The sequence below is a fragment of the Eleutherodactylus coqui genome, chromosome 11 (genome assembly GCF_035609145.1).
Source record: "Eleutherodactylus coqui strain aEleCoq1 chromosome 11, aEleCoq1.hap1, whole genome shotgun sequence".
Taxonomy (NCBI): domain Eukaryota; kingdom Metazoa; phylum Chordata; class Amphibia; order Anura; family Eleutherodactylidae; genus Eleutherodactylus; species Eleutherodactylus coqui.
This window is the reverse complement of record NC_089847.1, coordinates 79055439-79078807: the sequence shown is the minus strand read 5'-3', so window position 1 is coordinate 79078807 and position 23369 is coordinate 79055439. Positions and strand designations below refer to the sequence as shown.

At 45.7% G+C, this 23369-nt stretch overlaps 1 protein-coding gene across 1 annotated transcript in view; it reads right to left on the bottom strand.

Annotated features, from left to right (window-relative positions):
• The window catches only part of LOC136582004 (ribosomal protein S6 kinase alpha-4-like), a 48456-nt gene extending 25912 nt beyond the window's left edge, over positions 1 to 22544 (bottom strand). The window contains exons 1-3 of the mRNA XM_066582728.1: positions 22400 to 22544; positions 13076 to 13147; positions 979 to 1197 (exon numbers count right to left, since the gene is read on the bottom strand). Coding sequence (XP_066438825.1) covers positions 979 to 1197; positions 13076 to 13147; positions 22400 to 22448 — 340 coding nt within the window. The 5' untranslated portion in view covers positions 22449 to 22544. The remainder of the gene's footprint in view (positions 1 to 978; positions 1198 to 13075; positions 13148 to 22399) is intronic.
• Positions 22545 to 23369: the final 825 nt, after the last annotated feature.

Below are 23369 nucleotides of genomic sequence, written 5' to 3'. Positions count from 1 at the left end.
TCGTTTGCCCAACATTCGTCCGGTGTAAATGGGCCTTAAGAGAGAAAACCGACCAGTACTATAAATTATGTGTAAAATTGGTGGGCTCTGTTACAGATTTTGCATCTGGGCCTAGGAACTTCAGCTTAAACACTGCTCAATGGAGCTGTTGAAAAAGATGGCATGCAGATGTACTACGGATTCCATTGCTTCTCAGACATTTACCAGTAAACATTGGTGGTATTTAAAGGGGTTGTCCCGCGTAAGCAAGTGGGGGTATACACTTCTGTATGGCCATATTAATGCACTTTGTAATGTACATTGTGCATTAATTATGAGCCATACAGAAGTTATTCACTTACCTGTTCCGTTGCTAGCGTCCTCGTCTCCATGGTGCCGTCTAATTTTCAGCGTCTAATCGCCGGATTAGACGCGCTTGCGCAGTCCTGTCTTCTTCTTTTCTGAATGGGGCCGCTCGTGCTGGAGAGCGGCTCCTCGTAGCTCCGCCCCGTCACGTGCCGATTCCAGCCAATCAGGAGGCTGGAATCGGCAATGGACCGCACAGAAGCCCTGCGGTCCACCGAGGGTGAAGATCCTGGCGGCCATCATCACCAGGTAAGTAAGAAGTCAACGGAGCGCGGGGATTCAGGTAAGCACTATCCGGTTTTCTTTTTTAACCCCTGCATCGGGTTTGTCTCGCGCCGAACGGGGGGGCTATTGAAAAAAAAAAACCCGTTTCGGCGCGGGACAACCCCTTTAAGGGTGGAATCTGAAAGGAAAATTATTTCTTTGAGCAATTTTTTATTTTACATTTTGCACAAAGTATAAGCACACTAGCAAATTTCAGCTTTCTATGCCTTTAATCACTTTTGTTAAAACTACATATGATGTGATAGATCTCCGTTTTGAAATGTATCCTGTATAGAGATGCACATGAGACAGAACAGACCAAGCGCTAAAGCTTTGGTTGATAATGAACAAAGTGTTACATTTGCTTACCTAGTATAAGGTGGAGTTTAGCATCTGTCTGGAAGGCATAATGAAGGGTCACAAGGAAAGGACTCTGTCTCACATGTTCTAGAACTGTGCGCTCCGTTCGTGTGTGTTCAGCGGTTTTCTCTTTTTGAACCAGGGCTGCTTTGCGCAGAACCTTCATTGCATAAAGATGCCTCGCATCTGAGCCAGTTACTTTGCGTACAAGGAAAACTTTTCCATATGCTGCAAGAAGAGTGAAAGAATATTACACAAGCAGAAGTCACCCTGTGCAGCGATCAAGTGATAAAACATTGAAAGACTATATTATTTGCAGGATTACAATATCGTAATGCCATGAACTGAAGCAATTATCAAACTACAGACGTTTCCAAGAGCTAAATACCTGAGAAAACAGGGTATCTCTAAAGTTTGGAATAAAAATAGCTTAGTAGACGGTGACAAAATTTTGCATACTAGCTGTGGGGGCAGTAGGAAACCCATTAGATCATGTCACCAACAGGACGCCCATCTTGAATGCCGCCATCTTGGATTCAACTTTAATTTTTCCAATGAGAAGGTAGGTGTGTAATATATCATGCTGGTAGAGAATTTCATAAGATAAACAATGGTCTGCTTCATTTTAACATAACTTTATTTGTTTTCACGTTAACAGTGATTTTTCTCCATTACAGGCAACGTATGGTGTTATCTGTAGCAGAGCATGTCAATCAACACCACCTGACCAGACCTTCCATTCCCACAGTGTAGTTGCCAAAACTCTTTCCAAATTCATTGTCTGCCTCAAGAATGTGGCGTTAGCAATGCCTCCATAAAGCAAATTTTTTCTATGTGTAAATAGCACTTATACAAATTGCAGATGCTTCAACACCTGATGGAGGATGACCCAGGCCGTTGGATAGAATTTGCAGAATGGGTGACAAAGCAACTTCAGATAAACTCATGTATTCCCTATTAGGTGCTGTTCTATGATGAAACATTTCTTCTTGAATGGGGAGGTCAACAAACATTCTTGAAATAGATGAATTCAGATCTTGGAAAGACATTTGGACACATCTAGCTAACCCCCAACACTTTTTTGATAATATTCTGTGGACTAATGAGTCAAAAGGTGGAACTTTTTTTGGAAAGCATGAGTCCCATTAAAAAATAAGAACATCATACTATAAGTCAAACATGGTGGTGGTAGCATGATGGTCTGGGGCTGCTCTGCAGGACATTGACAACTTGTCATAATTGATGGAACCATGAATTCTACTCTCTGTCACACAATCATGAAGAAGAATGTCTATTAGAGATGAGCGAACGTGTTCGTCCGAACTTGATATCCGTGCGGATATTAGGGTGTTCGGGATGTTCGTTATTCGTAACGAACACCATGCGGTGTTCGGGTTAATTTCACTTCCTTCCCTGAGACGTTAGCGCGCTTTTCTGGCCAATTGAAAGACAGGGAAGGCATTACAACTTCCCCCTGCGTCATTCAAGCCCTATACCACCCCCCTGCAGTGAGTGGCTGGGGAGATCAGGTGTCCGCCTAATATAAAAGTCGGCCCCTCCCGCGGCTCGCCTCAGATGCCTTGTGAGTTAGATGAGGGACAGTGCTGTTTGTACCGGAGCTGCTGTAGGGAAAGAATTGGTAGTTAGTGTAGGCTTCAAGACCCCCAAAGGTCCTTATTAGGGCCACTGATAGCTGTGTGTTGGCTGCTGTTAGCAGTGGCAATTTTATTTTTTCTCAAAATCGGCTCTGCAGAGCGTTGCACCCGGCATTAGGGACAGAAGTGTTGCATAGGCAGGGAGAGTGTTAGGAGTGAGTGTAGCCTTCAAGAACCTCAACGGTCCTTTCTAGGGCCATATTTAACCGTGTGCAGTACTGTGCTGGCTGCTGTTAGCTGTGCTGCATATTTTTTTTCTTCTCAAAATCGCCTCTGCAGAGCATTGCACCCTCCATTGATACTGCAGGGAAAGAATTGTGTAGGCAGGGCCACAACACAGTTATTATTCATTGAATATACGCAGTGCGGCCTTTTGCTTGTAAAACAAGTGAAAAAAATTCTATTTGACCTGCCTCTGTCCGTCCTAAGGGCTGTGGACACGTGTCGGCTGCGTGTGCAACGTTTAAAAATCAGACGCACCCAGCTACGTTTTACTGCTGGCTTCGCCATTTGCTTTCCTTAATTGGGAAAAAAATACCTGCTCTGCCAGAGTTATAATAACTCTGCTACCCTCAAGTTCTGTGACACATTAGCAGGGCCACAGCACAGTTATTAAACTTCTCATGTTCATTGAATATACGCAGTGCTGCCTTTTGGTGGAAAAAAACTGAAAAAAAATCTATTTGTCCTGCCTCTGTCCGTCCTAAGGGCTGTGTGTACGTGTCGGCTGCGTGTGCAACGTTTAAAAATCAGACGCACCCAGCTACGTTTTACTGCTGGCTTCGCCATTTGCTTTCCTTAATTGGGAAAAAAATACCTGCTCTGCCAGAGTTATAATAACTCTGCTACCCTCACGTTCTGTGACACATTAGCAGGGCCACAGCACAGTTATTAAACTTAGATTATTCATTCACTAGAGGCAGTGGGGCCTTTCGTTTTCAAAAAAGGGAAAAAATTATATTTGGCCTGCAGTCTTGCGCCAATTTATTTCCTGCCTGTGAAATCAAATCACTGGTAATACAGCATGCTGAGGGGTAGGGGTAGGCCTAGAGGACGTGGACGCGGCCGAGGACGCGGAGGGCCAAGTCAGGGTGTGGGCACAGGCCGAGCTCCTGATCCAGGTGTGTCGCAGCCGACTGCTGCGCGATTAGGAGAGAGGCACGTTTCTGGCGTCCCCACATTCATCGCCCAATTAATGGGTCCACGCGGGAGACGGTTATTAGAAAATGAGCAGTGTGAGCAGGTCCTGTCCTGGATGGCAGAAAGTGCTTCGAGCAACCTATCGTCAACCCGCAGTTCTGCGCCGTCCACTGCTGCAAATCCGAATCCTCTGTCTGCTGCTCCTCCTTCCTCCCAGCCTCCTCACTCCACTACAATGACACCTGCTCAGGAGCGGGAACACTCCCAGGAACTGTTCTCGGGCCCCTGCTTAGATTGGGCAGCAGCGGTTCCTCTCCCACCAGAGGAGTTTATCGTCACTGATGCCCAACCATTCGAAAGTTCCCGGGGTCCGGGGGAAGAGGCTGGGGACTTCCGCCAACTGTCTCAACAACTTTCTGTGGGTGAGGAGGACAATGACGATCAGACACAGTTGTCTTGCAGTGAGGTAGTAGTAAGGGCAGTAAGTCCAAGGGAGCAGCGCACAGAGGATTCGGAGGAAGAGCAGCAGGACGATGAGGTGACTGACCCCACCTGGTGTGCAACGCTTACTCAGGAGGACAGGTCTTCAGAGGGGGAGTCAAGGGCATCAGCAGGGCAGGTTGCAAGAGGCAGTGCGGTGGCCAGGGGTAGAGGCAGGGCCAGACCGAATAATCCACCAACTGTTTCCCAAAGCGCCCCCTCGCGCCATGCCACCCTGGAGAGGCTGAGGTGCTCTAAGGTCTGGCAGTTTTTCACAGAGACGCCTGACGACCGACGAACAGTGGTGTGCAACCTTTGTCGCGCAAAGCTCAGCCGGGGAGCCAACACCAACAGCCTCACCACCACCACCATGCGCAGACATATGATGGCCAAGCACCCCACAAGGTGGGACGAAGGCCGTTCAGCGCCTCCGGTTTGCACCCCTGCCTCTCCCCCTGTGCCCCAACCTGCCACTGAGATGCAACCCCCCTCTCAGGACACAGGCACTACCGTCTCCTGGCCTGCACCCACACCCTCCCTTCCGCTGTCCTCGGCCCCATCCAGCAGTGTAGTTCAGCGCACCGTCCAGCCGTCGCTTGCGCAACTGTTGGAGCGCAAGCGCAAGTACGCCGCCACGCACCCGCACGCTCAAACGTTAACCGTCCGCATAGCAAAATTCATCAGCCTTGAGATGCTGCCGTATAGGGTTGTGGAAACAATTTTTATAAGTTTCAATGCGCTTAAAAGCGTTGGAACTTTAACTTGAACCAATTTTTCGTTACACTGGGCTGCCTCCAGGCCTAGTTACCACTTAAGCCACATTAACCAAAGCGATTCACCTGCCATCTTGGTTGGGCATGGCCAATTTTTACTGAGGTACATTAGTACTGTTGGTACACCAAATTTTTGGGGCCCTCACCTACAGTGTAATCATAGCAATTTGTATGTTCTTCGCCTGCACTCATGGTACAGAAAGGTGTGTGGGGTTGACCTACACTTTAGCTACATAAATGTAACTTGGGCCTTGGCTATACTAAGGCTACTGAAATGGAACTAAGACTGCGCTCCCGCTATACTGCTGCTTCGGAATTGTTACTGGGGCCTGTCTTGAGTGCTACTATTGCTGACATGGAACGAAGACTGCGCTCCCGCTATACTGCTGCTTCGGAATTGTTACTGGGGCCTGTCTTGAGTGCTACTATTGCTGACATGGAACGAAGACTGCGCTCCCGCTATACTGCTGCTTCGGAATTGTTACTGGGGCCTGTCTTGAGTGCTACTATTGCTGACATGGAACGAAGACTGCGCTCCTCCTATAATGCTGCTACTGATATGTTAGTGGGGCCTGTCCTAATGCTACGGCTGAAATGTTACGAATTCTGGGCTCTGCCTATACCGCTGCTAATGGTATGTCTCTGGGGTGTGGAAACAGAGGCTTCCCAAAGACATGATGGCGGCGAGGCCATTTCCCACCAACGCGGTTACTGTTAAGGTGCATATAACCACGGACACGTGGAGAGGACACGTAGTGCCTCAAAAACATCCCCCTCCTCCTCCAACAGGGAAAACATTCTTGGCAAATGCCTTTGCATTGGTTCGTCTGGTGGCAGTCCAAGAATTTCACCTTTACCGACACAACAAGAGAGCCCCCACACCATCCCCCCGCCACGGCCCACTTAATCCTGGCCGCATTCCGAAAACCAACAAAATACAACCGTGCTACTAGGTCCGCAGTCACCACCACATTACCACCAACGCGGTTACTGTTAAGGTACATATTACCAGTCTGACTGGGGCATGCAGACACCTTGACAGAATGAATAGTGTGTGGCACATAGGTTCCCCATTGCTATGCCCACGTGTGCAGCTCCTGATGGCGGTGGCACAGGATTATATTTCTCATTGCTTCTGTACAGCATTGTGGGCTATCTCCCCGCCCCTTTTAAAGAGGGTCGCTGCCTAGCCGTGCCAACCCTCTGCAGTGTGTGCCTGCGGTTCCTCCTCATGGCAGACGCACTTCTAAATAGACATGAGGGTGGCGTGGCATGAGGGCAGCTGAAGGCTGCGCAGGGACACTTTGGTGTGCGCTGTGGGGGGGAGGGGGGGCGGTTGGTCAGCATGTAACCCAGGAGAAGTGGCAGCGGAGTGTCATCCAGGCAGTGATTGTGTTTTGTTGTAGCTAGTGTGGTGCTTAGCAAAGGTATGCCATGCTAATGAGGGCTTTTCAGAAGTAAAAGTTGTTGGGAGGGGGGGGGGGCCCACTCTTGCCGGTATTGTGGCTTAATAGTGGGACCTGTGAACTTGAGATGCAGCCCAACATGTAGCCCCTCGCCTGCCCTATCCGTTTCTGTGTCATTCCCATCACTTTCTTGAATTGCCCAGATTTTCACACATGAAAACCTTAGCGAGCATCGGCGAAATACAAAAATGCTCTGGTCGCCCATTGACTTCAATGGGGTTCGTTATTCGAAACGAACCCTCGAACATCGCGGGAAGTTCGTTTCGAATAACGAACACCCGAACATTTTGGTGTTCGCTCATCTCTAATGTCTATCCATCAATTTGTGACTGAAAACTGAAGCGCCGTTGAGACAATAGACAGTGCATCAAGTCTCAGCAGTGAGAAGGTACGATGTGATGAGAAGAAGTCGTTTGCAGCACAGGACAGCTTCTCCTCACACAGCGCTCATGGACGTGCAGAAGCTTTATAAAAAGTACTGCACTACAGATGACAGTGCAGGCTCGGTGAAGAAAAAAGCTCTGTATTCAGCTATTCAGCTCTCTGAAGACAGATTTTCCTAGTAACGCTTCTCCAAGCTGCATTTGTGAATAGGAGGTTTTCTACAATAAATGTTGATAATAAGCTGATTAAACTGCAAAACTGCTTATAATTGCCTATTAAAAAATAACAATTACATGACAGCTACACTTTAAGGCCTTTTTCACACGGGCTACAAAATCATCGCTACAAAAACACATGTATGTGAAGCTCATGGTTTTTAATGGGTTCTTTAAGGCTACAAAACATCTCATGGGAAAGAACCCATTGGCTGAATGCACACGGGCGGAAATTCTGTGACGGGATCTCCCGCAGAATTTCCGCCTGTGCCCGCTGCCATAGGATTGCTTGAGATAATGCAATCTTATGCAGACAGTCGCGATTTGACTTCGTGAAAACTCGTGCGGTAAACAAATCTCAGCATGTCTTATTTCTGTGCAAACCTCGCAGAAGTCTGCACAGAAATGTCACTAGTGACGCGCCGACACTGCACTGCGCATGTGCCGTTTGGGCAGCAGCCGGCACATAGCAGAGCGGAGCAAGAAATCAAAAAGAAAAAAGTGCATTAAGCCAGTTTCACACGGGTGTAGTATGGGCTCCCTCATACAGTGAGATTGGGACATTTTGGCACTCAACTCACTACATCAAGAGGCCCTTTTGATGCTTGCCTTGTTGGGAACATCACATACCGCTATTACTGGAATATCTCCTTTGCGGGGGACAATGGCTAATTTCACCATCTCCAGGGCTGATTTAACGCAGTGATCAGACGCCCTAACCCGAATCTGATCAGTGACCGTTTTATTGCCTGCAGTCTTTAATATGTTCGCGCATATGTGCTTCTTCCTAACTATGTATTATCCTCCCTACTATAATGCCTTAAAGGGGTTGTCTGAGTTATTTAAATTGTAGCTAAACTGGTCTCTCATGGCAAAAAATAAACCAGCTAATACTCATTTTTCCCGACTCCCCACTGTGTCCAGCACCTCTGCTCTGGGTCTTCCCACTAAACTGAATGCTTATAGGCTGCAGCAGCTTGTATATGAGATATCACAGGGTACTTCAGCTAATGATGGAGCTCAGCAATCAATCAAGGAACTCCATTATTGGCTGCAGCCTATGATGTCCCATACATAGGCTGCAGCAGCCTGTAAACATAAAGGCAGTGCAGGAAAATTCACTTGTAACTTTTTGTTCACTTGTATCCAATACGGCTTGGTATGTATACTTTTATCTTCTTGAAAAACTCAAAAAATACACCCAAAAAACCCCAAACCTTTATATGTTTTGTTTCAGGGCGTATGAAAACCATTGAGAAAAATTCCCCATTCAAGACTTCCTTCTATAAGCCAGAACAGAGAACCATTCTATAAAGGTAGCTCCTGCTCTTTCGGACAGTGGTAGTAGTAAATCTGAGTTGTCACTTGAATGGTCACCATGTAGTAAATAGAATGTCTGGCAAGCCTACGCTTCACTGGTAAAATCTTGCTGAGGGGGTTGGGTGGGGAGCCAGATCTGAAGCAATCAGCAGATCACTACAAAGCCTCCCACATAAAAGGGGTTGTCTGTGGTGAGATAACCCCTTTAACTATATTATATTGTTATAGTTGTATTAGATGGTACTGGTATTCTAAAAAGTCTTACTGAAGCCGTACATAATGAATGTCATAAACTGCTACATGTATGGCTTGGCGTTGCAAACAAAGATTTAAGTAAGGGGCTGTTCACATCTACTACAGGCTTGCTGGTGGCTGATGACAGGCCAATCGGGACAGGCTGATCCAGCCACAACAAAAGGGGAAAGTTTGTCCTGAATTTGGTACTGCACTGCCCTGGCCATTTCTCCCTCTCCTCTTGTCTTCGAAAGCAACCCAGTGAGCATTCTCAAAAGTGGAAGCAGTTTGGTACGTGGAGGCAAGAGCAGCTCATTGTGATCAATATGATAGGCTTCAAGGAAGTTCTTTAGAGACTCCTTATACCTCTTCTTGGTGCCCCTCTGTTTCGGTGACCAGTTCTGAGCTCACCCTACAGCACTGTCTTGGGCAGACAGTGATTTTCCATCCTGGAAATATCTCCTGCCCAGCATAATTGCATCTTCAATAGTATTGCTTTGATACTGGCGATTTCCACCTGATTCAGAACTACAATAGTAGTGAAGTCGTTCCAGTGAATGTAATAAGTAGTGTACAGACAACTGATGGAAGTGCTCGAGCAATCATAGATTATGACGATAAGATGACCCATGACTCGGAATCACATAAAAGGGTTGTCAATACGACAGTTCTATACACACTGATCTTTATGCTTTATGCTATCTTTCAAAGCTGTCCTTTGAGCGATAATCGTTGGGTTTAAATGTGCCCATCTTTCAGTTTTCTGCTGAATGACAGTTTTCAGTTCGGATTGAAATCCGTCCTTCAGCAGAACAGCTGATAAGATGGACCACATGCTGTGCTCTGCCCGGGGACCTCTGATAACAGCTGATTGCATTGTCTCAGCTGTTCTCAGCTGTCAGCTCTGTCAACATAACAAAAGGAATTTATTCAGAGAACCATGAGCGGTCCTCTGAATAAATTCAGCTCTTGGCAGCTCACAGGCTACTAATAGCATTAGTACCAATTAGTAGATTATGCAAAATGATCACTCAAAAGCATCTTTTGAGCGATCATCTTTGTGTCTAAATGGGCCTTTAATCTGCTCAGGTTAATCAGGTTACCATCAGTGAGGTATTGAATGTAAACATCATTTTGGTCATCCAGATCTGTTGTGGTTCTCTGAAGCATCATACTGAAATAGATCATGAAGAGGGTTGTGCAAGGACACAGCCTTGCTTTACACCATTGTGTTTCCGTAGCGCTCAGAGTTCATTGCTGTAACACAGTTACTCCTTGATGGTTGGAGTAGTTCGACTTCTTTCCTTTATCCTTATATAAGGTGATAATGAAGACATCTCGGAGCTCCTGTGGCAACTTTCCTTATTTTCAATAGCAAAGAGCTGATTGTGTTCAGTGTATAGTACTGAGCTGCCATTTACCCAAATGTCAAGTGAAATTCCATCAATTACTGCTGTCTTGCCACTTTTTAGCTGATAGCCTTGATGGTCTCCTCTTGGGTGGGAATATTATCAATTTCTGCTTTCTATGGCTTTTTGGAGATGCAATGTATTTTTAAGTCCTGGACTGTGCGGTTGGTATTGAAGAGGGTCTAAAGGTGTTCATACCACCCATTTAGAACAAATGCCTTGTCTATTAGGAGCCTTAAACCATCTGCGCGGCACAAGGGACTTTGAATTCATTGAGAAGGACCATATACGGCCTTCAGGGCCTCATAAAAATCTGTATACAGTCACAGATCTCTGCACAAAGCTGAGTTTTCTCTACAAGTTTGGTCCACTATTCATTTTATGCACCACCTCAACATGCAGGCTGCCAAACTAGCAAATGAGGGAGCCAATTACACCTATGGAGGATACCGATGATACATTATTAATTTTGAATCACTCAAAGCCTTTGCTGAAGGTTACTGCATATACAATCGACAATTGCTCCAATGTTGATCACACAGCCTGCACACCCCTCCTGACTTTAACTGCAGTGTGCAATGTGCTGGTGAGATCAGTCCGCAGTTTATCAATTGATCTGGTGTCGGTCGAGATGCTCAACGAGGCTGCAGACCTGTGCTGCGTGTGTTCGGCCCACTACAGGGAAGAGGGGTCCTGACCAGCAGCTCGAAAGATCCTCTCTTGATGAATCCAGAAACCGATAACCAATTAGAAGATGAATACTAATAATAATAACCTTTATATACATATTACGTACTATGTTAAATTGCTTGATGTTATGGGTTTTGTCTAGAGTTGAGCGAGCATACTCACTATGGACAATTACTCGATCGAGCATTGTCCTTAGCAAGTACCTGCCCGCTCGGAAGAAAAGGTTCGGCTGCCGGCATGGGTAAGAGGTGAGTCGCGGCAGTGAGCGAGCAGGGAGGAGCGGGGGGGGGGGGGGGGGGGGGTGAGGAGAGGGAGAGAGACATCTCCCCTCCATTCCTCCCAGCTCTCCCCCGCTGCTCCCTGCCGGCAGCCGAACCTTTTCTTCCGAGCGGGCAGGTACTCGCTAAGGACAATGCTCGATCAAGTAATTGCCCTTAGCAAGTATGCTCGCTCATCTCTAGTTTTGCCCTCAGAATTTATAAATTCACCTATTAGTATGTTTTTGGAGTGTTGGAGGAAACCTGAGTACTCAGAGGAAACCTGCACAAACATGGGAAGAACATACAAACTCCATACACATGATGTCCTAAAGGGGTTGTCCCGAGAAAGCAAGTGGGGGTAAGCACTTCTGTATGGCCATATTAATGCACTTTGTAATATACATCGTGCATTAAATATGAGCCATACAGAAGTTATTCACTTACCTGCTCCGTTGCTGGCGTCCCCGTCTCCATGGTGCCGTCTAATTTCAGCGTCTAATCTCCCGATTAGACGCGCTTGCGCAGAAGGGTCTTCTCCCTTCTCTTGGGTCTCGGCACGAGCGGCGTTCTGGCTCCGCCCCGTCACGTGTGCCGATTCCAGCCAATCAGGAGGCTGGAATCGGCAATGGACCGCACAGAGCCCACGGTGCACCATGGGAGAAGACCCGCGGTGCATCGTGGGTGAAGATCCCGGCGGCCATCTTGGTAAGGTAAGTAGGAAGTCGCCGCAGAGCGGGGATTCGGGTAAGTACTAAACTTTTTTTTTTTTTTTAACCCATCCCTTGTGTTTGTCTCGCGCCAAACAGGGGGGCTATTGAAAAAAAAAAAAAAGCCGTTTCGGCGCGGGACATCCCCTTTAAGTCAGATTTTAACCTACGAACCCTGAGCTGCTATATATATTGTATATGCCTATGACTATTGAAGCTCATCATCACCCCCACTAATGAGGATGAAAACCCATCTCCTCTTATCTACTACAATACACCGATTACATATTAGAAAAAAAACTTAGATTAGATTTAGGCCAATGCACACAGGCAGATTTTTGCTGCAGAATCCAGAGCCGGTGTCGACCTCCCGCAGCAATAACCCTCTGTTGCACGCAATGCAAATAAGATTCTTCATGTACATGAGCAGAAACCAACTGTGGTTTCCGCTCATGGATGAAAAATTGCAGCATGTTTAATTTTCCTGCATGGACGGCTTCCATTGAAGTCAGTGGAAGCTGTCTGACCTGCGGCCCATCCGCAATTGACATTGTGAACGGGCTGTGGAATCCGCAGGAAAAGCAGGAGTTAAAAAAAAAAAATTGTATTGCGTATGTCTGACGGCAAGCCTGGTAGACTATCCGCAGTACGGAGAACCCAGAAGAACAGAGGTCCACGCGGACGCCGTCTGCACACACAGGTAAGCAGGGTTATCTGCCATGGTCCCAAGCAGATTCCGTGTGACATTCCCCACGTGAAATCCATGTGTGCCATGCGCATGAAGTCTTAGGAAAAACTTTTTGACAGTGAGGGAGTGGAACAGGTTGCCACGGGAAGTGGTGGGTTCTCCTTCAATGTAAGTCTTCAAACAGAAGCTGGACAGACATCTGTCTGGGATGATTTAGTGATCCTTCCAACTTTACCATTCTATGATAAAGGCCCATCTTTTTGCTCCTCAGTCGCCCCTTATTTATGTACTCCCTTGTATGTAGTTGGCATTCAGGTTTTAGAAGTATTTCACTGTCATCTGCAAGGAGGTTATGGAGACATATCGTCATATTATATAGATGCCCTTTCATCTCTCATTTAGTATTTTAAACAGTAGCTCATCTGTACAAAAGCAATATAGATCACATTACAGAAGTTAATTACGTTAGACCCCCAGGAAAGTTTTAATCAGTATGAAAATATTTACGGCTTTTCAGTTGTCAAATCCCGGGATGTGTCCTACAGTCAGGTGTGTCTAATAGTCCAAAAAATATGGTATTTCAGGACTAGGGACTGCTAATCCACTAGCTCTCTAAATCATTTCTAACTTGCTTCTTGGAGGAAATTTAATGGATGACATATGAATGTTACATATCGGCTCTTACCTCCAGTGCCCAGAATTTTTAGCAGTTCAAAGTCTTCCATTCCAACTTTATCTTCATGTCCTGTCAGATTCACTATAGTAGAAAACACAATCATTAATAATTTATTCCTAAAAATAAGTGGAAACAAAAGAGAAATGTTCACACACATATAACTCTACTACTGAACAGATAACATCCACCTTCCCTGTAGTAGATATCAGCAGCCTATGACTTGGTTGTACACTCTACAGCCTAAACCCCAACCACCCATGGTGACCAGTGGTTGCACAATTTTGCCATTAATGTCTTTCTACCGGCCATTCACGACCACAAGTAGGCAGGATTTTGTCCACAAGCAGCCCCTAGAATCGCTATCCTCCTCCATCATGTATATTTTTTATTTCTCTGTATATCCTGGTTTCAGCCAATCCAATAATGCATTAAAACTAACCAATTTGATCAACCATTCTTAAGGCTCTTTTACACAGGATGACTTGTGGGGCTCAGATGCCAGACAGGTCATCCCAACAAAGATCATTCCTGTGTGTTTTTCAATAGCTTAGTAAATGAAGACGGAGTAGGATAGAGATCATCCCGGCCCGCCCGCCTTCATACACAGTAAACAGGCGGTCGTCCATAGATGAATGCCTGCCTGTTTACACGGGCCAATTATCATTCAGTTTTTATGCATGCACGAACTAAACGTCAAACAATAAGCAAACAAATTATTGTTCCTAGTTCAGTTGCTGCATGCATTTATATTGAATGACAATTGTTCAGATTCTCGCTGGATCGGGGGAATCTAAATGGCCGTTACTTACTGACTGAGGAGTGCATATAGATGCATCCTCTCACCATGCAGGTAGCTGACTACCAAATGGAGGAGCCAATAACACCTGTGCAGGACACCGATAAAACACCCACTCACACTGCCTCTTGATAATGAGGGGGGTGGATGCTTGGTGTTCACTCCCACACATAGTGGATACAGGGTGCCAGACCATTCTGATATATGTAGTTCACCATGCAGACCAGCAACCTATTAATGACGCCAAGATAACTCGGCGGGTTGCCCTGCATTTCCTTTAGTGAACCACATTGGTACTGCCACCCTGGGCTCCCCCTGGAGTCTTAATGCCACACTGCATGTGAATGATAGATCATTGGTAGTCAGCTACCTGCCTGGTGAGAGGAGGATGCATCTATATGCACTCCTCAGTCAGTAAGTAACGGCCATTTTCTGTGATTGTTTTTAATTTTTTATTTCCCCTTCTGTGGGAGAATCTAAACGATTTATCTGCATGCGTAGAAGGGGCCATTGTGTTTACCAAAAGATATGGGGGGAATAGGTTTTGTTCTGGCTTTCATTGAATTGCAGCATCTCTGCTAACTGTAAAACACACAGTACTCAATGCAAAGTTATTATTTGCATCAGATCTGCTCTGTTGTTTATGTAAATAGCAGCGCAAGGAAGCGAGACGGGAACAAATAAAAGCAGCTCATCCGCATCCACTGTGGGAGCATTTTCTCTGCTGTTTTAGTGAGAAATAGTAGCATATTATGGTGCTTATAGGATCCCTTTAAATTAAGTTTAGGTGATGTAGCCTCTTTTCTCACCTAGTCCCGTTCCTGAGGTGGGAAGACAGCATGTCTTATGACTTTAAGGCTAGGTTGACACGGGACGGCTTTGCCGTGAAATTTCCGTGTAGAATTTCGCTTCGGCAAATCCGCCAGCGGCCACTAATCCAAAGATTAGCTAGCCATGTGGACGAGATTTTGCAAAAATCTCGTCCACGTGGGGGAGCCAAACCGTCACGGCAAAGCCAGGCAGAATCGGCGTTGCGGCGTGGATTCAAAGCATGTCAATTTTTTTTCCGCTGCGGCCTCGCTCCTCTCTGTGGAGAGAGAAAGCTGCAGAGGAATCCCAGCGGCCGAACTGCTCCAAAACCCGAAGCGAAATGCCGCGGGTTTTAAAGATGCGCTTTTTCAGCAGAATTCCTGCGATTTTTCGGTGCGGCCAAACCGCGGAAATTTTGCTGGAAATCCGCCCCGTATGAACCCAGCCTAAAAGTCCGCTCTATCAAAGTAATGCATTATTTAACCCACATGATGAACGCTGTCAGAAAAAGAAAAAAAAAAAAAAAGAATGCTTTTTTGGTCACCCCATCTCCAAGAAAAAAAATGGTGCCAATGCAAACTATAGGGGGTCCCACAAGTAACGAGCCCTCGCATAACTATGTCGACGGAAAAACAAAAATGTTATTGCGCTCAGAAGATGGCGGCAGAAAATATTGAAAAAAATACAAGTAGTACAGCAAAAAAAAAAAAAAAGGACTATATAAGTTTGGTATCGTAGTAATCGTACTGACCCATAGAATAAAGTTATTGTCATTTTTGCTGCAGTTTGTGCGCCGTAGAAACAAGACGCACCGATAGATGGCAGAATGTTGTGTTTTTTTTCCATTTCACTTGACTTGGAAATTTTAAAAGTTTTACACTACATTATCCCCTTCCCTCCCCATGACATAAGGGTACGTCATGGGAGCGGGGTACTTCCCGCAAAATGACATACCGTTACATCATAGGAATAGCGGGAGATCATAGCAGATCTCACGCTATCCTGCAGCGAAGCCGGCTGTCACTAGTAGCCGGCCTCCTGCTGCGACAGCGGGGGGCATCGGAGATGCGACCACCCGCTGTTAACCCCTTTCCTGCCGCGATCTAAGTAGATTGCAGCAGAGAAAGGGTTCACAGAGGGAGCGTGCTCCCTCTGTGACTTCAGGCGGCTCTCGCGATAACATCGTGAGAGCCCGGCTGGTTGTTATGGCAACAGGACGCCAGATAGCGGCGTCCTGTATTGCCATCGCCTAAGATTGCTATAATAAGCGATATGGCATTTCAGGAGAGAAGTCCTGCCATGCTTTATCGTAGCGATCTTCAGTCCTGCAGTGTAAGTCCCTCAGAGAGACACTGATTGTGTAAAAATAAGAGCAAAATAAAGTACAAAAAATAAAAATGTAAAAAACAAAAAGGTTAAAAAAATACTTTTTTAAACGCTTTTCCTCATATTAGCATAAAAAAAAATTAAAAAATCACACATATTTGGTATCGACGCGTCCATAAGGACGCATACAATAAATTCAACATGTTTTTATCCTGCACGGCAAAAAGCGCTAAAAAGGGCTAAAAAACTGGGGCAAAATGCAAATTTTTAGCATTATTGCGGTCAGAGGATTGGCTCAGCGAATCAGAGCCAGTGCTCGATGAACCAATCACAGCCATTCAATGAATGAATGGCTGTGACTGGTTCATTGAGCGGTAGCTCTGATTGGCTGAGCTCCCGGCGCTCATAAACCAATCACAGCCAGCCCATCCTGGAGACCGAAAATCCTCACAGGTGCCGCTATAAAGTCGCGCGTATTTGTAGCATCACAAAATCACATTAGCGTAGCAACAAAACGCAGCAATATCGTACGGACCACCAATGCGATATCGTGGCAATTTTCTTGCTTCGCTATCGTGGCGCCCGTGTGGATGTGGCCTAATGCCTCTTTCACACGGGCTACAAAATCGCGAGATTTGGTAGCAATGCGACATCGCTACAAAACGCATGTATGTGAAGCCCATGGTTTCCAATGGGTTCTTTCGCATGAGATCAGGGGCGTAACTATAGAGAGTGCAGGGGATGCGGTTGCACCCAGGCTCAGGAGCCTTAGGGGGCCCATAAGGCCTCTCTTCTCCATATAGGGAGCCCAGTACTATGAATAAAGCATTATAGTTGGGGGCCCTGTTACAGGTTTTGCATTGGGGCCCAGGAGCTTCAAGTTATGCCTCTGTGCAGCATGGTTTAGGTATGGGTACGGGTACAGATAGAGGGGGGGGGTCCCATCTCACCTTTTGCATCAGGGCCCCTGAGCCTTTAGTTACGCCCCTGCATGAGATGTTTTGTAGCCTGAAGGAACACATTGGAAACCATGGTCTTCACATACATGCGTTTTCTAACGATGTCACATCGCAACAAAATCTTGTTATTTTGTAGCCTGTGAAAGAGGCCTAAAGAAGCAGTCATAGATCTTTGAATGACTGCCTGTTCACAGTGAATGGAGGCGAGCGGTTGGAAGAGATCTCTGTCTGTTCCGCCTCAATCCACTCAATGACTATTGCTCCTGTATGAAAGCACAAGAGCAATAAGTATTTCGATGACTGTTGGGCACTTATTAGTCAATAGTGTGAACAATGCTTCAAAGCAAACAACTTTTAGGGCTCATTCACACGGGCGTAAGTGCATTTTGGCTGCATAAGTACGCTGCATATGTAGACAACCAAATATCGCTTACGCCCATGTTTTGATGCATATTTGAGCACATAAAAAAAAGGCACAAAATCAAATAGATTTTGTGTGTAAATACGCAGCCAATGTGCATTTTTTTCCCGTATTTCACAGGTAGTTACACATTCACATTGATTTCAGTGAGCTTCCACGATGTGTAATACGCACCAAGATATTACACACTGCATGTTTGTTCATGCAATCGCACATCAATGGGTTCTATTCACTACGTATTACACGCTCAAAAGGTGCGCGTGTAACACATGAGACAAATACGCTTGTAAGATCTCAGACGATATGTTAGGGTATGTTCGCAAGACGAAATCTAATGAGGAATTTCCAACATGGATTTTAGCGCTAAAAACCACGGATTTCTGAAGTGGCTGTGCAAACATTTGTATAGTTGATCCCTTTTCAAGGGGCAAATCCGCCTGCAGAACTCCCAACTGACGTCACTTTTCCCCACGTGCAGTAAAAAAAACTGTGCTATATAGACTGATAGATCGCTGAAAGTAATGGAATGCAGCTCTGCCACGGAATTTATGCGAATTCTGTGACAAAGTCTGCGGCAATAATCCACCATGTGAACATACCCCTATAAACACACATAAGGCTGAAAAAGCTTTACTAAAGTCCTCCTGCACACAGGTGGATTTGCATTGCGGTATCCGGAGCGGGCGTCCACCTCCGGATTCCGCAGCAAATACAGCCCATACCGTAGCATGCTATAGCAAATTGTGATTGCGATTTCCCACTCACGGAGAAGTAATAGCAGCATGTTGCGATTCTATGCGGACCTTGTACAGATGGCTTCCATTGAAGTCAATGGAAGCAGTCTGATCCGCGGCCCTTCTGCAATTACGTAGCGGAAAGTTTGCAGGTTCCGCGTCATCGTTAGGCGATGATGCAGGAAAAGCAGTAATTTAAAAAAAATCTGTACTGCGCATGTCCGACGGCGACCCGTGAGGACCATCTGCAGTACAGAAAAAAGACTTCAGCGTAGACGTTGGCCGGGCAAAGGATCGAATTCCTCTGTGGGATTCCACATGCGGCATCGGACCCGCCTGTGTGCAAACGGCCAAAGACTGGGGTGTACATCAATCCCTGGTTACACAAATTATCCACAAACGCAAAAAATTCAGAGCTGTTGTTACTCTCCCTAGGAGTGGAAGTGCCGTTGAGATCACTACAAGAGCACAAGTGGCAATCCTGAAAGCCTACAGAACTCTACAAACTCCCAAACTCTCTGTTCACGTGTCCACTATTAGAAAAACACTGAACAATAATGGTGTTTACTAAAGGACACCATGAAGGAAGCCACTGCTGGCCAAAAACAATATCGCGGCCCGTCTCAAGTTTGTCCAAGACCACCTGATTGTTCCGAAATAATTCTGGGAAAATATTCTATGGACAGAGGAAACAAAAGTGATACTTTTTAGCACAAATACCCAACTATGTTTGGAGGTAAAAAGAACCCTGCAAATGAAAACCTCCTCCCAAAGGTGAAGCGCGGTGGACGGAGCATCATGACTTGGGCTGGATATCCTGCAATCATTGAGAGAGCAATGAATTCTAAGTTGGATCAAACCATTTTCCAGGAGAAGGGCAGCAGTCCACGGCCTCAAGCTGAAGAGATGTTGGTTGATGCAACAAGACAATTCCCCAAAGCACACAAATAAATCAACTAAGAAGGGGATGAAAAAGATTTTGTGTGTTTGGAATGACCAAGTCGGAGAACCAGTCACCAGCTTAGAGTTGGTGACGCCAATGACATGTAGGAAACAATACATTAAAGAGTGTAGAGAAGTTTTTTTTCTAATTAAAGCCTGCAATGCCCAAATACCTTGTAAAAGTGAGGTTTAACCTTTCCTATGCCGTACGGTAATGAATTCTTAACTGTCTAGTAGGCAGGCCAGCCCAGCCCATCTCTGCTGCCTGCACAGCCCTTCAATCCCTGGCCATTGTCTCTGTGATTGAGTGGTGATGAGAATGACGTCTCCTACGTCATCCATAGGACCATTCAAATATCAAGTATGGCCGTGCAACCAGAGACTGGCACTTGCACAAGACAGTCAGTTGAGTCTGCTCACAATAGGGTTAGACGATCTGTGCTTGTGCCGGTCTGTGCTTGCGTGAGATTTGAATGGTTCTATGGATGCCATAAAAAAAACTAATTGGACTGTTTGGCTTTAGTTAACAGCACGGGAAGGATTAAACCTCACTTTTTCAAGGTATGTGGGCATTACAAGCTTTAATTAAAAAAAAGACCTTTGCTGCCCTCTGTAATGTATTATTCCCTACATACCAATGGTGTCACCAGCTCCAAGTTAGTGACAGGATCCCTTTAACCCTATCGAGATGCTGTGGCATGACCTGAAGAGAGCTATACATACAAGGCATCCCAGAAATATTGATGAGTTGAAAGACTTTTGCAAGAAGGAATGGTCCAAAATGTCCCCCGAAAGTTGTGCAAGTGTTGTTTGCAGCTATAGGAAGATTTTGGTGGAGGTGATTGCTTTAAATTCAAGGGATCACTAACTTTTTGTGCATGCCCTGTGGATGTTTCCTCAATAGAATACAAGAACAGTACAAGAGTTTGTGTGTTATTAGTTTAGTTAGATTGTGTTTGTCTATAATTGTGACTTAGATAACGATCAGACCACATTTTATTGGTAATCAAAGCAGAAATCCAAGTAATTTCAAAGTTTTCATTTATTTTTTTTTTTTAACAACCGTATATTCAATGACAGCCCACCCTGATGAAAACTAGTATCACATCTAGCACAGAAACCGATTTTGGTCATGAATTGTCAGTGCAAGAACTATGGAGGAAATGCCTACATCGAAGAAAACAGAGTGTAAAAGTAAATACATCCCTCACACTTACACAAGCAAGATCTCACCTTGTATATACTGTACATACAGGATATATACAAATTTGAAAGAGCCACTCCAGCAAAGAGACATTCTTCTATCTCTACCCACCTTACCTGATTGTCACACTTTGGAAATCTCCTCTGTATACTGTTGTCACTTCTATGCAGTCTGATACTTATCAGGCACCATCTTGATGTTGCTTTCACATCAATCCCACCATACATCAGCATTACAGCCATTGCCATCTCCGCAAGTCTGTCATTGCCATCTGTATTGTATATTCACCTAAGTAAGCTTCAGCCCATAATTATACAGCCAGGAGGATGAGCTGTCATCTCCTCTATGATAACTGTGTGACAGGAGCTGTGTGATCATCATCAGTAGCTGTGACAGGAGTGCTTGTGTCCTCCTTTAATCAGTTTCTGTGGTAGGATCCATGCAATAGCATCACATAGACTGAGAAACTGACTGCAAACTGAACACATGACCCCAAGTAAATCTGAGCTGTTCAGAATGGAGATCATATGACCATCTGAGGAGAAGAAGGCCAGGAGCTTCTAATAGAAACAATGTAATAATATATATATATATATATATATATATATATATATATATATATATGTTTCCTCAAAAAGAAAACCCTGTCTTATATTAATTTTTGCCCCAAAAGAGGTGCTAGGTCTTATTTTCAGGGGATGTCTTATTATACTTATCTGGCAGGCTCCGTCCAGGTAGCTCCTGTTGCTCTCTGGAGCTCCAATGCGCTTCTTGCAGTCCACAGTCACCCACAGAAGATCAGCTCCTGGTTACGGGATTCATAAAACCTGCCTCCAGGAAGCGATGGCTCTGATTGGCTGAGCAGCGCTCAAGAACCAATCAATGCAGAACTCGATGAACAAATGCTATGCTACTGGTTCATAAAACGGTGCAATGATTGGCTGAGTAGTGGTCAAAGAACCAAATCACAGCCATCGTGTTGTGGAGGCAGGATATATAAAGTGGAAAATCAATGCCACGGCTCAGCCAATTCCTAAATCCTGCCCCCCCACAATGCGATGGCTGTGATTTGTTCTTCAACCACTACTCAGCCAATCACAGCCATCGCTTTATGGAGGCGGGATTTATGAATTGGAAAATCAATGGCACGGTTCAGCCAATTCATAAATCCCGCCTCCACAACGCGATGGCTGTGATTGGTTGAGTAGTGGTCGAAGAACCAATTGAAGCCATTGCGTTATGTGGGTGGAATTTATGAATTGCCTGAACCGCGGCATTGATTTTCCAATTCATAAATCCGGAAAGCACACTGTGATGGCTGTGAGTTGTGGTCGAAGAACCAATCACAGCCATTGCGTTGCAGAGGGGGGATTTATAAATTGGTTGAACCGCCAATTGGTTCTTTGTCCACTACTCAGCCAATCAATGCGTTTGATGAACCAATCACAGCCATCTCATTGGTTCATCAAGTGCTGCATTAATTGGCTGAGCAGCTCTGGAGAACCAATCAGAGCCATCGCTTCCTGGAGGTGAGATTTATGAATCCTGTAATCAGGAAGTGATCTGTGAGCAACCGAGGACTGCAAGAAGCACATAGGAACTCCGGAGAGCAGCGGGAGGACCCAGATCGAGCCTGCTAGGCAATGTATTCCTCTTTTTTTTATAGAATGCAGCTAGGGCTTATTTTTCAAGCCTCCCCAAAAATCCTGAAGAATGAGAGTAGGGCTTATTTTCAAGGAAAGCAGGAATAATATTATATATATATATATATATATATATATATATATATATATATACACACACACACTCATATTGAGGGGCTAGTTAGTTGATGAATGAAAAAAAAACATTTCACCAGGGTGGTCCTTTAATTCAATCAATCTATCCATTTAGTCGTGCTCGGCTATCGGTGTCTTTATAGGCGAACATTCTTCATGCTTCCCTTTAATTACATGAGCATATAACATACATATAGATACCGACATGTACATCCACATACAACGTGACTGCAGACTGTGACATGTAGCAGTTCTGAGTCACATAACACACGTGTCGCACTGTAGTTACGCAATGACTCCCATCATGTAGATACGTTGTTTATGCCTCCGCACTCTTCCCACTGAGGAAGGCGGTGGCGTTACCTTGTATCGCTGTGTTGGGGTCTGGCTCCGTCCTGCCCGGATCCCCCATGTCCGGCTGTGCTGGGCCCTGGATCCCGGTTCTTGCTCAGCTCTGTGGTATGAGGAAGATAACACAACACTGAGATGGGGAACTTCCTGTAGGCTGTGCTGTGTCCGCCTGTAATGTGACACTGTGCTGTAATGCACTGCGCTGGGCGTGCCGCTGCATGCAGTAGGTGTGTCAGTCAGACCGGCAACAGGCGGGGGTCCTTAGTGAGGGGAAGGATGGGAATCAACCCCAAACAGACCCTGTAAGCCACAGGCTGCAACCCTTTCACTGCTAGAAGGGGGCATGTGCCCTCACACAGAGGTGAAGCAGTGAGGACACTTAGGAGTTTAAGGGTTATTCAATGTAAACCTTCCACTGAGCCCTGTAGCAGGTATAGCACATATAGCAGGGGGGGGGGGGGGGGGGACATTATACATTGAGTCCTGTAGCAGGTATAGCACATTTAGCAGGGGGACATTATACATTGAGCCCTGTAGCAGGTATAGCACATATAGCAGGGGGGGGGGGGGGGCATTATACATTGAGCCCTGTAGCAGGTATAGCACATATAGCAGGGGGGGACATTATACATTGAGCCCTGTAGCAGGTATAGCACATATAGCAGGGGGGGGGGGGCATTATACATTGAGCCCTGTAGCAGGTATAGCACATATAGCAGGGGGGGGGGGCATTATACATTGAGCCCTGTAGCAGCTATAGCACATATAGCAGGGGGGACATTATACACTGAGCCCTGTAGCAGGTATAGCACATATAGCAGAGGGAGACATTATACACTGAGCCCTGTAGCAGGTATAGCACATATAGCAGGGGGAGACATTATACACTGAGCTCTGTAGCAGGTATAGCACATATAGCAGAGGGAGACATTATACACTGAGCCCTGTAGCAGGTATAGCACATATAGCAGGGGGGGGGGGG